Below are 15,336 nucleotides of genomic sequence, written 5' to 3'. Positions count from 1 at the left end.
GGTGATGGAGGTGATGATGGGGTGATGGAGGGGATGGAGGTGATGATGGGATAACTATGGTGATGGAGGTGATAGAGGGGATGGGGCCATGGAGGTGGGGATAGGGTGATGGAGGTGATGGGGGTGATGATGCAGTCATGTGGGTGCAATGGGGTGATGGAGGGGATGATGGGGTAATGATGGTGATGGAGCTGATGGAGGTGATGGGGTGATGGAGGTGATGAAGGGGGTGGAGGTGATGGAGGTGATGAAGGGGATGGAGGTGATGAAGGTGATGGAGGTGGTGATGGGGTGATGGAGGTGACGAAGGTGATGGAGGTGATGGAGATGGTGATGGGGTGATGGAGGTGATGAAGGTGATGGAGGTGATGGAGGTGATGAAGGGGATGGAGGTGATGCAGGTGATGAAGGGGATGGAAGTGATGGAGGTGATGGAGGTGATGAAGGGGATGGAGGTGATGAAGGGGATGGAGGTGATGAAGGGGATGGAGGTGATGGAGGTGATGCAGTCATGGAGGTGATGGAGGGAATGGAGTCATGGAGGTGATGGAGGTGGTGATGGGGTGATGGAGGTGATGGTGGTGATGGAGGGGATGCAGACATGGAGGTGGTGATGGGGTGATGGAGGTGATGAAGGTGATGGAGGGGATGCAGTCATGGAGGTGGTGATGGAGGTGGTGATGGGGTGATGGAGGTGATGGAGGTGATGGAGGTGATGAAGAGGATGGAGGTGATGGAGGTGATGAAGGTGATGGAGGTTATGGAAGTGATGGAGGTGATGGAGGTGATGCAGTCATGGAGGTGATGGAGATGATGATGGGGTGATGGAGGTGATGAAGGTGATGGAGGTTATGGAAGTGATGGAGGTGATGGAGGTGATGCAGTCATGGAGGTGATGGAGGTGATGATGGGGTGATGGAGGTGATGAAGGGGCAATGGGGATGGAAGCGCTCATGGGGTGATGAAGGCGGTGATGGAGGTGGGATGATGATGATGGGGTGCTGAAGGGGATGGAGGTGATGGAGGTGATGATGGGGTGATGGAGGTGATGGAGGTGATGGAGGTGATGAAGGTGATGGAGGTGATGGAGGTGATGCAGTCATGGAGGTGATGGAGGTGATGATGGGGTGATGGAGGTGATGAAGGGGCAATGGGGATGGAAGCACTCATGGGGTGATGAAGGCAGTGATGGAGGTGGGATGATGATGATGGGGTGCTGAAGGGGATGGAGGTGATGGGGTGATGAAGGTGATGGCGGTGGTGATGGGGTGATGGAGATGATGGAGGTGATGAAGGGGCGATGGTGATGGAAGTGCTCCATGGGGTGATGAAGGTGGTGATGGAGGTGATGGGGTGATGAAGGTGATGGCGGTGGTGATGGGGTGATGGAGGTGATGGAGGTGATGAAGGGGCGATGGTGATGGAAGTGCTCCATGGGGTGATGAAGATGGTGATGGAGGTGATGGGATGATGGGGGTGGTGGGGTGATGATGATGATGGGGTGCCGAAGGGGATGGAGGAGGTGATGGGGTGATGAAGGTGATGGTGGAGCTGGGAATGGGGCAGGGGGACAGTGAGGCATGGTGGCAATGGAACAGCAAGAAGTGCTGGGATATGGGGCAGGATTTGGGGCAGGCTGTTGCCTCTATAGGGCAAGGATATGGGGCAGGCTATTGCCTCTGTAGGGCAGGGATATGGGGCAGGCTGTTGCCTCTATAGGGCAAGGATATGGGGCAGGCTGTTGCCTCTGTAGGGCAGGGATATGGGGCAGGCTGTTGCCTCTATAGGGCAAGGATATGGGGCAGGCTGTTGCCTCTATAGGGCAAATATATGGGGCAGGCTATTGCCTCTATAGGGCAAGGATATGGGGCAGGCTATTGCCTCTATAGGGCAAGGATATGGGGCAGGATATTGCCTCTATAGGGCAAGGATATGGGGCAGGCTGTTGCCTCTATAGGGCAAGGATATGGGGCAGGCTGTTGCCTCTATAGGGCAAATATATGGGGCAGGCTTTTGCCTCTATAGGGCCGGGTAAGCCATGGAGAGCTTAAGGGGCAGATCTATGGGGCAGGAGCAGAGGGGTTACATCAATATATAGAGCAGCGGGGGCCTGGCACCATTATGGGGGTCTATAGGGCAGATCTATGGGGCAGATCTATGGGGAAGAGGGGGGTCATTGAGCCCTATTTGTCCTTCACCCCCTCCCAACCCCCTTCTTAATCCCCCCCCCCGCGGTTGCTATGGCAACCGGATGCTGCTGGGTCCTGGCTCCGGTTGCCACGGCAACGGCACCAGGAGCATCCGTGTCCTGAATTATTCATCCCCCCCCCCCCCCCCCCCCCGGGAAACAGCGGGAATGGGGGGGGATGGGATGGATCGGGAACACCGGGAAGCGTGGATCCAATGGGGGGGGGTGGTTGGGATGGGTTGGAGGGGTTGGGGGGGGGGGGTTGTCCTCACCCCCTTTATGATGCTCCCAACCCCATTGTGATGCCCTCACCCCCATTGTGATACCCTCAACCCCATTGTGATGCCCCCAACCCCTTTGTGATGCCCTCACCCCCATTGTGATGCCCTCACACCCATTGTGATGCCCCCAACCCCTTTATGATACCCCCAACCCCTTTATGATGCCCTCGACCCCATTGTGATGCCCTCACCCCCATTGTGATGCCCTTACCCCCATTGTGATGCCCTTACCCCCATTGTGATGCCCTCTTCCCCATTGTGATGCCCTCTCCCCCGTTGTGATGCCCTCGACCCCATTGTGATGCCCTCACCCCCATTGTGATGCCCTCACCCCCTTTATTATGCTCCCAACCCCATTGTGATACCCTCGACCCCATTGTGATGCCCTTACCCCCATTGTAATGCCCTCAACCCCATTGTGATGCCCTCACCCCCTTTATGACGCCCTCACCCCCATTGTGATGCTCCCAACCCCATTGTGATGCCCTCACCCCCATTGTGATGCCCTCACCCCCTTTATGACGCCCTCACCCCCATTGTGATGCCCTCACCCCCATTGTGATGCCCTCACCCCCATTGTGATGCCCTCGACCCCTTTGTGATGCCCTCGACCCCATTGTGATGCCCTCAACCCCATTGTGATGCCCCCAACCCCTTTGTGATGCCCCCAAGCCCTTCATGATACTCCCAACCCCTTTATGATGCCCTCAACCCCTTTGTGATGCCCCCAACCCCTTTATGCTGCCCCCAAACCCATTGTGATGCCCTCGACCCCATTGTGATGCCCTCACCCCCATTGTGATGCCCTCGACCCCATTGTGATACCCTCACCCCCATTGTGATGCCCTCACCCCCTTTACGATGCTCCCAACCCCATTGTGATGCCCTCACCCCCATTGTGATGCCCTCACCCCCATTGTGATGTCCCCAACCCCATTGTGATGCCTCGACCCCATTGTGATGCCCTCACCCCCTTTATGATGCCCTCACCCCCATTGTGATGCCCCCAGCCCCATTGTGATGCCCTCACCCCCATTGTGATGCCCTCAACCCCATTGTGATGCCCTCAACCCCATTGTGATGCCCCCAACCCCATTGTGATGCCCTCACCCCCTTTATGATGCTCCCAACCCCATTGTGATGCCCTCACCCCCATTGTGATGCCCCCGACCCCATTGTGAGGCCCGCAACCCCTTTATGCTGCCCCCAAACCCATTGTGATGCCCTCACCCACATTGTGATGCCCTCGACCCCATTGTGATACCCTCACCCCCATTGTGATGCCGTCACCCCCATTGTGATGCCCTCACCCCCATTGTGATACCCTCACCCCCATTGTGATGCCCCCAACCCCATTGTGATGCCCTCACCCCCATTGTGATGCCCCCAACCCCATTGTGATGCCCTCACCCCCTTTATGACGCCCTTGACCCCATTGTGATACCCTCGACCCCATTGTGATGCCCTCACCCCCATTGTGATACCCTCGACCCCATCGTGATGCCCTCACCCCCATTGTGATACCCTCGACCCCATTGCGATGCCCTCACCCCCATTGTGATGCCCCCACCCCCTTTATGATGCCCTCACCCCCATTGTGATGCCCTCACCCCCATTGTGATGCCCTCACCCCCATTGTGATGCCCCCAACCCCTTTATGATGCCCTTGACCCCATTGTGATACCCTCGACCCCATTGTGATGTCCCCACCACCCCAGTGTGACCCTGGCCAAGCCACCAAGTACCTCTATGAGCTGCTCTACAACGACCCCATCAAGATCATCCTCATGCCCGGCTGCAGCAGCGTCTCCACACTGGTGGCCGAGGCTGCTCGGATGTGGAACCTCATCGTGGTGAGGATATGGGGTCCTATGGGGTGTGGGGTGTGGGGTATGGGGTGTGGGATATGGGTTATGGGGTATGGGATATGGGATATGGGGTATGGGGTATGGGGTATTGGGTATGGGATATGGGGCATGAGATATGGGGTATGGGATATGGGGTGTGGGGTATGGGGTATGGGATATGGGATATGGGACATGGGATATGGGGTATGGGGTACTGGGTATGGGATATGGGGTGTGGGATATGGGGCATGAGATATGGGGTATGGGATATGGGTGTGGGGTATGGGATATGGGATATGGGGTATGGGGTATGGGATATGGGATATGGAGTATGGGACATGGGATATGGGGTATGGGGTATTGGGTATGGGATATGGGGTATGGGGTATTGGGTATGGGATATGGGGTGTGGGGTATGGGGTATGGGATATGGGATACGGAGTATGGGACATGGGATATGGGGTATGGGGTATAGAGTATGGGACATGGGATATGGGGTATGGGGTATTGGGTATGGGATATGGGATATGGGGTGTGGGGTATGGGATATGGGGTATGAGGTGTGGGGTATAGGGTATGGGATATGGGATATGGGGTATGGGGTATGGCATATGGGATATGGGGTATTGGTTATGGGTCAGGCTGAACACAGGGGCTCGGGGCAGCCTCCTCAACGGACGGTGCCCCATGGGGTGGGAGGCGGAGGAGCTCTTTGCTCCCCTCCATCCCATCCCCATGGCGTGGGCCCGTGCCCGCAGCTCTCGTACGGCTCCAGCTCCCCGGCGCTGTCCAATCGGCAACGCTTCCCCACCTTCTTCCGCACCCACCCCTCGGCCACGCTGCACAACCCCACCCGCGTGCAGCTCTTCAAGAAGTGGGGCTGGACCAAGATCGCCACCATCCAGCAGACCACGGAGGTCTTCACCTCGGTACGGGGGGGGGGGCACCCATTGAGTGACCAATGGGCGCCCAATGAGCACCCAATGAGAGCCCAAAGACCATCCAATGAGCGCCCAAAGAGCCCCCAATGAGTGCCCAATGAGAGCCCAATGAGTGCCCAATGAGCACCCAATGAGTGCCCAAAGAGCACCCAATGAGCACCCAAAGAGCACACAATGAGTGCCCAATGAGCGCCCAAAGAGCCCCCAATGAGTGCCCAATGAGAGCCCAAAGAGCACCCAATGAGAGCCCAATGGGTGCCCAATGAGCACACAATGAGTGCCCAATGGGCGCCCAATGAACACGCAATGAGAGCCCAATGAGCGCCCAAAGAGCACCCAATGAGAGCCCAATGAGAGCCCAAAGAGCACCCAATGAGAGCCCAATGGGTGCCCAATGAGCACACAATGAGTGCCCAATGGGCGCCCAATGAACACCGAATGAGAGCCCAATGAGCGCCCAAAGAGCACCCAATGAGAGCCCAATGGGCGCCCAAAGAGCATCCAATGAGAGCCCAATGAGTGCCCAAAGAGCACCCAATGAGTGCCCAATGAGTGCCCAAAGAGCCCCCAATGAGTGCCCAAAGGGTACCCAATGAGCACACAATGAGGACCCAATGGGCGCCCAATGAGTGCCCAAAGAGCACCCAATGAGTGCCCAAAGAGCACCCAATGAGCACACAATGAGCACCCAATGGGAACCCAATGAGCACCCAGTGGGAACCCAATGAACAACCGATAAGCGCTCAACGAGCACCCAAAGAGCGCCCAATGAGCACCCAGTGGGCACCCAATGATCACCCAAAGAGCGCCCAATGATCACCCAAAGAGCGCCCAATGAGCACCCAATGAGTGCCCAAAGAGCGCCCAATGAGCACCCAATGAGTGCCCAAAGAGCACCCAATGAGCACCAAATGGGAACCCAATGAACACCCAAAGACCACCCAATTAGCACCCAGTGAACACCCAATGATTGCCTGACAGCCACCCAATGAACACCCAAAGACCACCCAATGAGCACTCAGTGAGTGCCCAAAGAGCACCCAATGAGCACCCAATGAGCGCCCAATGGGCACCCAACGAGCACCCAACGTGGACCCAATGAGCACCCAAGAACACCCAGTGACCACCCAATGACCACCTAAGAACATCCAATGGCTGTCCAGTGACCACCCAAGAACCAGCCCAACCCCAACCAATGGCACCCAATGACCCCCCAACGACCACCCAAAACCAACCCAATGGCACCCAATGACCCCCCAACGACCACCCAAAACCAACCCAATGGCACCCAATGACCACCTAAGAACACCCAACGGCTGTCCAATGACCACCCAACAACCAGCCCAAACCCACCCAATGACCCCCCAACAACCAGCCCAACCCCACCCAATGGCACCCAATGACCACCCAACGACCACCCAATGACCACCCAAAACCAACCCAATGGCACCCAATGACCCCCCAAGACCAACCCAATGGCACCCAATGACCACCCAACGACCACCCAAAACCAACTCAATGACCCCCCAACAACCAGCCCAACCCCACCCAATGGCACCCAATGACCCCCCAACGACCACCCAAAACCAACCCAATGACCCCCAAACAACCAGCCCAACCCCACCCAATGACCACCCAAAACCAACCCAATGGCACCCAATGACCCCCCAACGACCACCCAAAACCAACTCAATGACCCCCCAACAACCAGCCCAACCCCACCCAATGGCACCCAATGACCCCCCAACGACCACCCAAAACCAACCCAATGACCCCCCAACGACCACCCAAAACCCACCTAATGACCCCCCAACGACCACCCAAAACCAACCCAATGACCCCCCAACAACCAGCCCAACCCCACCCAATGGCACCCAATGACCACCCAACGACCACCCAATGACCACCCAAAACCAACCCAATGGCACCCAATGACCCCCCAAAACCAACCCAATGGCACCCAATGACCCCCCAACGACCACCCAAAACCAACCCAATGACCCCCCAACGACGACCCAAAACCAACCCAATGACCCCCCAACGACCACCCCAAGCCCATCACGGTGGTGTCCAACGCCAACCCCACCGAGAAGCCCATTGCTTGGTGCCCCCCTCACCTCGGCCTCACTCTTTGCTGTCTTCCCCTTGGTGCCACCCTGCTTCTCCTGCCTTGGTCCCACCACCAGACCCTGGATGACCTGGACCAGCGGGTGAAGGAGGCCGGGTTGGAGATCACCTTCAGGCAGAGCTTCTTCTCCGACCCCGCGGCGCCGGTGCGCAACCTCAAGGTGAGGCCGGGTCCGTGGCACCTGTGTGCTCCCCATGGACCTGCAACCGTTGGGGTGATGGATGGGTGATGGATGGGTGATGGATGATGGATGGATGGATGGATGATGGATGATGATGGATGGGTGATGGATGGATGATGGATGATGATGGATGGATGATGGATGGATGATGGATGGGTGATGGATGGATGATGGATGATGGATGATGGGTGATGGATGGATGATGGATGGATGGGTGGATGGGTGATGGATGGATGATGGATGATGGATGATGGATGATGGATGGATGATGGATGGATGGATGGATGATGGATGGATGGATGATGGATGAATGATGGATGATGGATGATGGATGGATGGATGGATGATGGATGGATGATGGATGGGTGATGGATGATGGATGGGTGATGGATGATGGATGATGATGGATGGACGGATGATGGATGGATGATGGATGGATGGATGGATGGATGGATGGATGATGGATGGGGATGGATGATGGATGATGGATGGATGGATGGATGATGGATGGATGGATGATGGATGGATGGATGGATGGATGGATGGATGATGGATGGGGATGGATGATGGATGATGGATGGATGGATGGATGATGGATGGATGGATGATGGATGGATGGATGATGGATGGGGATGGATGATGGATGATGGATGGATGGATGGATGATGGATGGATGATGGATGGATGATGGATGATGGATGATGGATGAATGATGGATAATGATGGATGATGGATGGATGGTGGACGGATGATGGATGGATGATGGATGATGGATGGATGATGGATGATGGATGGATGATGGATGATGGATGAATGATGGATAATGATGGATGATGATGACTGATGACCCCCTCGGCGGCAGAAGTCCCACCCCAGCTCATTGTCTCCTGCAGCGCCAGGATGCCCGCATCATCGTGGGGCTCTTCTATGAGACTGAGGCACGGAAAGTCTTCTGCGAGGTGAGGGGTGGCATATGGGGACATTGGGTGGTTATGGGGCGGAGCAAAGGGATGTGTGGGGAGGAAGATGGTGGCATCGATGGATGTAAGGGTGGGTAGATGTGAATGTGGTGGATGGATGATGGATGATGGATGATGATGATGGATGATGATGGATGGATCTATGGATGGATGCGGGATGCTGGAGCCCCCCGCAGGTCTACAAGGAGAAGCTCTATGGCAAGAAGTACGTCTGGTTCCTCATTGGTTGGTACGCGGACAACTGGTTCCGCATCAAGGACCCGGCCATCAACTGCACTGAGGCTGAGATGGCCGAAGCCGTTGAAGGCCACGTCACCACCGAGATCGTGATGCTCAACCCCGAGAACACCCGCAGCATCTCCAACATGGTACAAGGCCATCCTGGAGCCAGCTGGGAGCTCCAGCCCATCCCAACCCAACCCATCCCACCCCACCCCATCCAGCCCATCCCAAACCAACCCATCCAACCCATCCCATCCCATCCATCCCACCCCATCCCATCCCATCTCATCCAATCCATCCCATCCAACCCATCCCTTCCAACACATCACACCCCAACCAATCCTATCCACACCATCCCATCCTACCCAACCCATCCCATCCAACCCATCCCAATGCAATCCAACCCATCCCATCCCATCCAACCCACCCCATCCCAAGCCATCCCATCCCATCCATCCCCTCCTACCCAACCCAACCCATCCCAATGCAATCCAACCCATCCCACCCCATCCCATCCATCCCCTCCTACCCAACCCAACCCATCCCAATGCAACCCACCCCATCCCACCCCATCCCATCCATCCCATCCTACCCACCCCAACCCATCCCAATGCAATCCAACCCGACCCATCCCATCCCATCCATCCCATTCTACCCAACCCAACCCATCCCAATGCAATCCACCCCATCCCATCCATCCCATCCTACCCACCCCAACCCATCCCAATGCAATCCAACCCGACCCATCCCATCCCATCCATCCCATTCTACCCAACCCAACCCATCCCAATGCAATCCACCCCATCCCATCCATCCCATCCTACCCACCCCAACCCATCCCAATGCAATCCAACCTGACCCATCCCACCCCATCCCATCCATCCCATCCTACCCAACCCAACCCATCCCACCCCATCCATCCCACCCCAACCCATCCCAATGCAATCCAACCCGACCCATCCCACCCCATCCATCCCATCCTACCCAACCCAACCCATCCCAATGCAGTCCAACCTGACCCATCCCACCCCATCCATCCCCTCCTACCCAACCCAACCCATCCCAACGCATCCCAACCCATCCATCCCATCCCATCCTACCCAACCCAACCCATCCCAATGCAATCCAACCCATCCCACCCCATCCCATCCATCCCATCCTACCGAACCCAACCCATCCCAATGCAATCCACCCCATCCCATCCATCCCATCCTACCCACCCCAACCCATCCCAATGCAATCCAACCCGACCCATCCCATCCCATCCATCCCATTCTACCCAACCCAACCCATCCCAATGCAATCCACCCCATCCCATCCATCCCATCCTACCCAACCCGACCCATCCCACCCCATCCCATCCATCCCATCCTACCGAACCCAACCCATCCCAATGCAATCCAACCCGACCCATCCCACCCCATCCATCCCATCCTACCCAACCCAACCCATCCCAATGCAATCCAACCCGACCCATCCCACCCCATCCATCCCACCCCCTCTCCTCTCCTCCCTCTTCAGACCTCGCAGGAGTTCATCGAGAAGCTACAGAAGAGGCTGGGGAAGAACCCGGAGGAGACGGGGGGCTTCCAAGAGGCCCCCTTGGCCTACGACGCCATCTGGGCCTTGGCCTTGGCCCTCAACAAGACCTCCACGGAGCTCCTGAAGAAGGGGTTGCGCTTGGAGGACTTCAACTACAACAACAAGAACATCACCGACGAGATCTACCGGGCCCTCAACTCCTCCGCCTTCGAGGGCGTCTCGGTGCGTCCCTTCCCTCTCCCCATGGCGCTCGTCCTCCACCCAGGGGTCCACCATGGGGTCCCTTCCATAGGGAGAGGGGCCTTTCGGAGGTCCCCCACGGCCCCATTGTCTCCATCCCCGTCCCCACAGGGCCACGTTGTCTTCGACGCCAGCGGCTCCCGCATGGCCTGGACGCTCATCGAGCAGCTCCAAGGTGGGTGAAGGGCCTTGGGGTAAGCTCAAAGGTCCGTGGTGGGGTTGGGTCATGTTGGGTGTCAGCAATGGGGTGGGTGATGGGGACCGTGGGTGGCAGCAAAGGGGAGGAGCAAAGGTGGCCATCGCCTCCTTGGGCACCTCTTCTGGCAAGGCTTGGTCTCCTTCACCATGAAGAAGTGGTCCTTGATGGAGCCATCATCATCATCATGGGGTGATCTCCATAGGGGAGCCCAATGGTGGCCCCATGTCCTCAATCAGGGTCCTTCTTGATGGCCCTATGGAGCTCATCATCATCATCATCATCATTGGGTGCTCTCCATAGGGGAACCCAATGGTGGCCCCATGTCCTCAGTCAGGGTCCTTCTTGATGGCCCTATGGAGCTCATCATCATCATCATCATCATTGGGTGATCTCCATAGGGGAGCCCAATGGTGGCCCCATGTCCTCAATCAAGGTGCTTCTTGATGGCCCTATGGAGCTCATCATCATCATCATCATCACTGGGTGCTCTCCATAGGGGAGCCCAATGGTGGCCCCATGTCCTCAGTCAGGGTCCTTCTTGATGGCCCTATGGAGCTCATCATCATCATCATCATCATTGGGTGCTCTCCATAGGGGAACCCAATGGTGGCTCCATGTCCTCAATTAGGGTCCTTCTTGATGGCCCTATGGAGCTCATCATCATCATCATCATCATTGGGTGCTCTCCATAGGGGAACCCAATGGTGGCCCCATGTCCTCAGTCAGGGTCCTTCTTGATGGCCCTATGGAGCTCATCATCATCATCATCATCATTGGGTGCTCTCCATAGGGGAACCCAATGGTGGCCCCATGTCCTCAATCAGGGTCCTTCTTGATGGCCCTATGGAGCTCATCATCATCATCATCATCATTGGGTGCTCTCCATAGGGGAACCCAATGGTGGCCCCATGTCCTCAGTCAGGGTCCTTCTTGATGGCCCTATGGAGCTCATCATCATCATCATCATCATTGGGTGCTCTCCATAGGGGAACCCAATGATGGCCCCATGTCCTCAGTCAGGGTCCTTCTTGATGGCCCTATGGAGCTCATCATCATCATCATCATCATTGGGTGCTCTCCATAGGGGAGCCCAATGGTGGCCCCATGTCCTCAGTCAGGGTCCTTCTTGATGGCCATATGGAGCTCATCATCATCATCATCATCATTGGGTGCTCTCCATGGGGGAACCCAATGGTGGCCCCATGTCCTCAGTCAGGGTCCTTCTTGATGGCCCTATGGAGCTCATCATCATCATCATCATTGGGTGCTCTCCATAGGGGAGCCCAATGGTGGCCCCATGTCCTCAGTCAGGGTCCTTCTTGATGGCCCTATGGAGCTCATCATCATCATCATCATCATTGGGTGCTCTCCATAGGGGAACCCAATGGTGGCCCCATGTCCTCAATCAAGGTGCTTCTTGATGGCCCTATGGAGCTCATCATCATCATCATCATTGGGTGCTCTCCATAGGGGAACCCAATGGTGGCCCCATGTCCTCAATTAGGGTCCTTCTTGATGGCCCTATGGAGCTCATCATCATCATCATCATCATTGGGTGCTCTCCATAGGGGAACCCAATGGTGGCCCCATGTCCTCAATCAAGGTGCTTCTTGATGGCCCTATGGAGCTCATCATCATCATCATTGGGTGATCTCCATAGGGGAACCCAATGATGGCCCCATGTCCTCAGTCAGGGTCCTTCTTGATGGCCCTATGGAGCTCATCATCATCATCATCATGGGGTGATCTCCATAGGGGAACCCAATGGTGGCCCCATGTCCTCAGTCAGGGTCCTTCTTGATGGCCCTATGGAGCTCATCATCATCATCATCATCATTGGGTGCTCTCCATAGGTCTCCATAGGGGAGCCCAGTGGTGGCCCCATGTCCTCCACCAACGTCCTTCTCGAAGATGCTGGGTGTGGGGCTCCATCTGAGCACGAAGAACCCCTCCCTATGGGGCGCGATGGGTGATTCCAACCTGCCCCCCATCTTCTCCCCCCATAGGAGGTGTCTACAAGAAGATCGGTTACTACGACAGCACCAAGGACAACCTCTCCTGGTACAACAATGACAAGTGGATTGGTGAGTGGGGCCACCAAGGGGGTCTTCCCACGTCCCTTCTATGGGGCCGGGGAGGGTGGGGGAGAAGACCCTATGGTCCCTTCATGGTGCTATGGGGTCTACAGGCGGTTCCCCACCAGCCGACTACACCAAGGTCATCACCACCTTCCGCTTCCTGTCCCAGAAGCTCTTCATCTCCGTCTCCGTGTTGGCTTCCTTGGGCATCCTCTTGGCCATCATCTGCTTGGCCTTCAACATCTACAACGGGCACGTCAGGTCGGTGCTTGGCGTTGGGGTCAGTCAGGGCCTATGGGACCTTTTGGGGGCCACCAAGGCTGTCGATGGCCCTATAGGACCTTCAGGTCACATTAGGGCTGTAGGTGGCCCTATAGGACCTTTGGGTGCCTTCAGGGCTGTAGATGGCCCTATAGGACCTTCAGGTGCCTTCAAGACTGTAGATGGCCCTATAGGACCTTCAGGTGCCATCACGACTGTCGATGGCCCTATAGGACCTCAAGGTGCCACCAAGGCTGTAGATGGCCCTATAGGACCTTCAGGTGCCATCAAGACTGTCGATGGCCCTATAGGACCTCAAGGTGCCACCAAGGCTGTCGATGGCCCTATAGGACCTTCAGGTGCCACCAAGGCTGTTGATGGCCCTATAGGACCTCAAGGTGCCACCAAGGCTGTCGATGGCCCTATAGGACCTCAAGCTGTAGATGGCCCTACAGGACCTCAAGCTGTCGATGGCCCTATAGGACCTCAAGCTGTAGGTGGCCCTATAGCACCTCAAGCTGTAGGTGGCCCTATAGCACCTCAAGCTGTCGAAGGCCCTATAGGACCTCAAGCTGTCGATGGCCCTATAGGACCTCCAGCTGTCGATGGCCCTATAGGACCTCAAGCTGTAGGTGGCCCTATAGGACCTCCAGCTGTAGGTGGCCCTATAGGGGCCCTATAGGTGCCACGGGGGCTCTCCTGCAGGTACATCCAGAACTCCCAGCCCTACCTGAACAACATGACCGCCGTGGGGTGCACCTTGGCCTTGGCCGCCGTCTACCCCCTTGGCCTCGATGGCTACCACATTGGACCCGGCCTGTTCCCCTTCGTGTGCCAGGTACAGGGGGGGCATTGGGGGTGCTCGATGGGGTCACCCCAATGGGGGTCAATGGTGGGGATGGGGGCAAGAGGAGGAGCATTGGGGGTGCTCGATGGGGACACCCCAATGGGGGTCAATGGTGGGGATGGGGGCAAGAGGAGCATTGGGGATGCTCGATGGGGACACCCCAATGGGGGTCAATGGTGGGGATGGGGGCAAGAGGAGGAGCATTGGGGGTGCTCGATGGGGACACCCCAATGGGGGTCAATGGTGGGGATGGGGGCAACAAGAGGAGCATTGGGGGTGCTGGATGGGGACACCCCAATGGGGGTCAATGGTGGGGATGGGGGCAAGAGGAGGAGCATTGGGGGTGCTGGATGGGGACACCACAATGGGGGTCAATGGTGGGGATGGGGGCAAGAGGAGGAGCATTGGGGGTGCTCGATGGGGACACCCCAATGGGGGTCAATGGTGGGGATGGGGGCAAGAGGAGGAGCATTGGGGGTGCTGGATGGGGACACCCCAATGGGGGTCAATGGTGGGGATGGGGGCAACAAGAGGAGCATTGGGGGTGCTCGATGGGGACACCCCAATGGGGGTCAATGGTGGGGATGGGGGCAACAAGAGGAGCATTGGGGGTGCTCGATGGGGACACCCCAATGGGGGTCAATGGTGGGGATGGGAGCAAGAGGAGGAGCATTTGGGGTGCTGGATGGGGACACCCCAATGGGGGTCAATGGTGGGGACGGGGGCAAGAGGAGGAGCATTGGGGGTGCTCGATGGGGACACCCCAATGGGGGTCAATGGTGGGGATGGGAGCAAGAGGAGGAGCATTGGGGGTGCTCGATGGGGACACCCCAATGGGGGTCAATGGTGGGGATGGGGGCAAGAGGAGCATTGGGGATGCTCGATGGGGACACCCCAATGGGGGTCAATGGTGGGGATGGGGGCAAGAGGAGGGGCATTGGGGGTGCTCGATGGGGACACCCCAATGGGAGTCAATGGTGGGGATGGGGGCAAGAGGAGGAGCATTGGGGGTGCTGGATGGGGACACCCCAATGGGGGTCAATGGTGGGGATGGGGGCAAGAGGAGGAGCATTGGGGGTGCTCGATGGGGACACCCCAATGGGGGTCAATGGTGGGGATGGGGGCAAGAGGAGGAGCATTGGGGGTGCTCGATGGGGACACCCCAATGGGAGTCAATGGTGGGGATGGGGGCAACAAGAGGAGCATTGGGGGTGCTCGATGGGGACACCCCAATGGGGGTCAATGGTGGGGATGGGGGCAAGAGGAGGAGCATTGGGGGTGCTCGATGGGGACACCTCAATGGGGGTCAATGGTGGGGATGGGGGCAAGAGGAGGAGCATTGGGGGTGCTCGATGGGGACACCCCAATGGGGGTCAATGGTGGGGATGGGGGCAAGAGGAG

The 15,336-nt window shown here is 57.2% G+C and overlaps 1 protein-coding gene across 1 annotated transcript in view; it reads left to right on the top strand.

The window, feature by feature from the left end:
* GABBR1 (gamma-aminobutyric acid type B receptor subunit 1) overlaps positions 1-15,336 on the top strand; it is a 29,413-nt gene that overhangs the window by 6,698 nt on the left and 7,379 nt on the right. Inside the window, exons 5-14 of the mRNA XM_062634647.1 lie at positions 4,188-4,322; positions 5,075-5,245; positions 7,444-7,545; positions 8,460-8,525; positions 8,723-8,914; positions 10,290-10,532; positions 10,662-10,725; positions 12,756-12,833; positions 12,938-13,088; positions 13,794-13,926. Coding sequence (XP_062490631.1) covers positions 4,188-4,322; positions 5,075-5,245; positions 7,444-7,545; positions 8,460-8,525; positions 8,723-8,914; positions 10,290-10,532; positions 10,662-10,725; positions 12,756-12,833; positions 12,938-13,088; positions 13,794-13,926 — 1,335 coding nt within the window. The remainder of the gene's footprint in view (positions 1-4,187; positions 4,323-5,074; positions 5,246-7,443; positions 7,546-8,459; positions 8,526-8,722; positions 8,915-10,289; positions 10,533-10,661; positions 10,726-12,755; positions 12,834-12,937; positions 13,089-13,793; positions 13,927-15,336) is intronic.

Source organism: Pezoporus occidentalis, unplaced genomic scaffold (assembly GCF_034315485.1).
Source record: "Pezoporus occidentalis ecotype Australia unplaced genomic scaffold, CSIRO_AGI_Poc_V1 ctg432, whole genome shotgun sequence".
NCBI classification, from domain to species: domain Eukaryota; kingdom Metazoa; phylum Chordata; class Aves; order Psittaciformes; family Psittacidae; genus Pezoporus; species Pezoporus occidentalis.
This window is presented reverse-complemented; position numbering and strand designations above follow the sequence as displayed.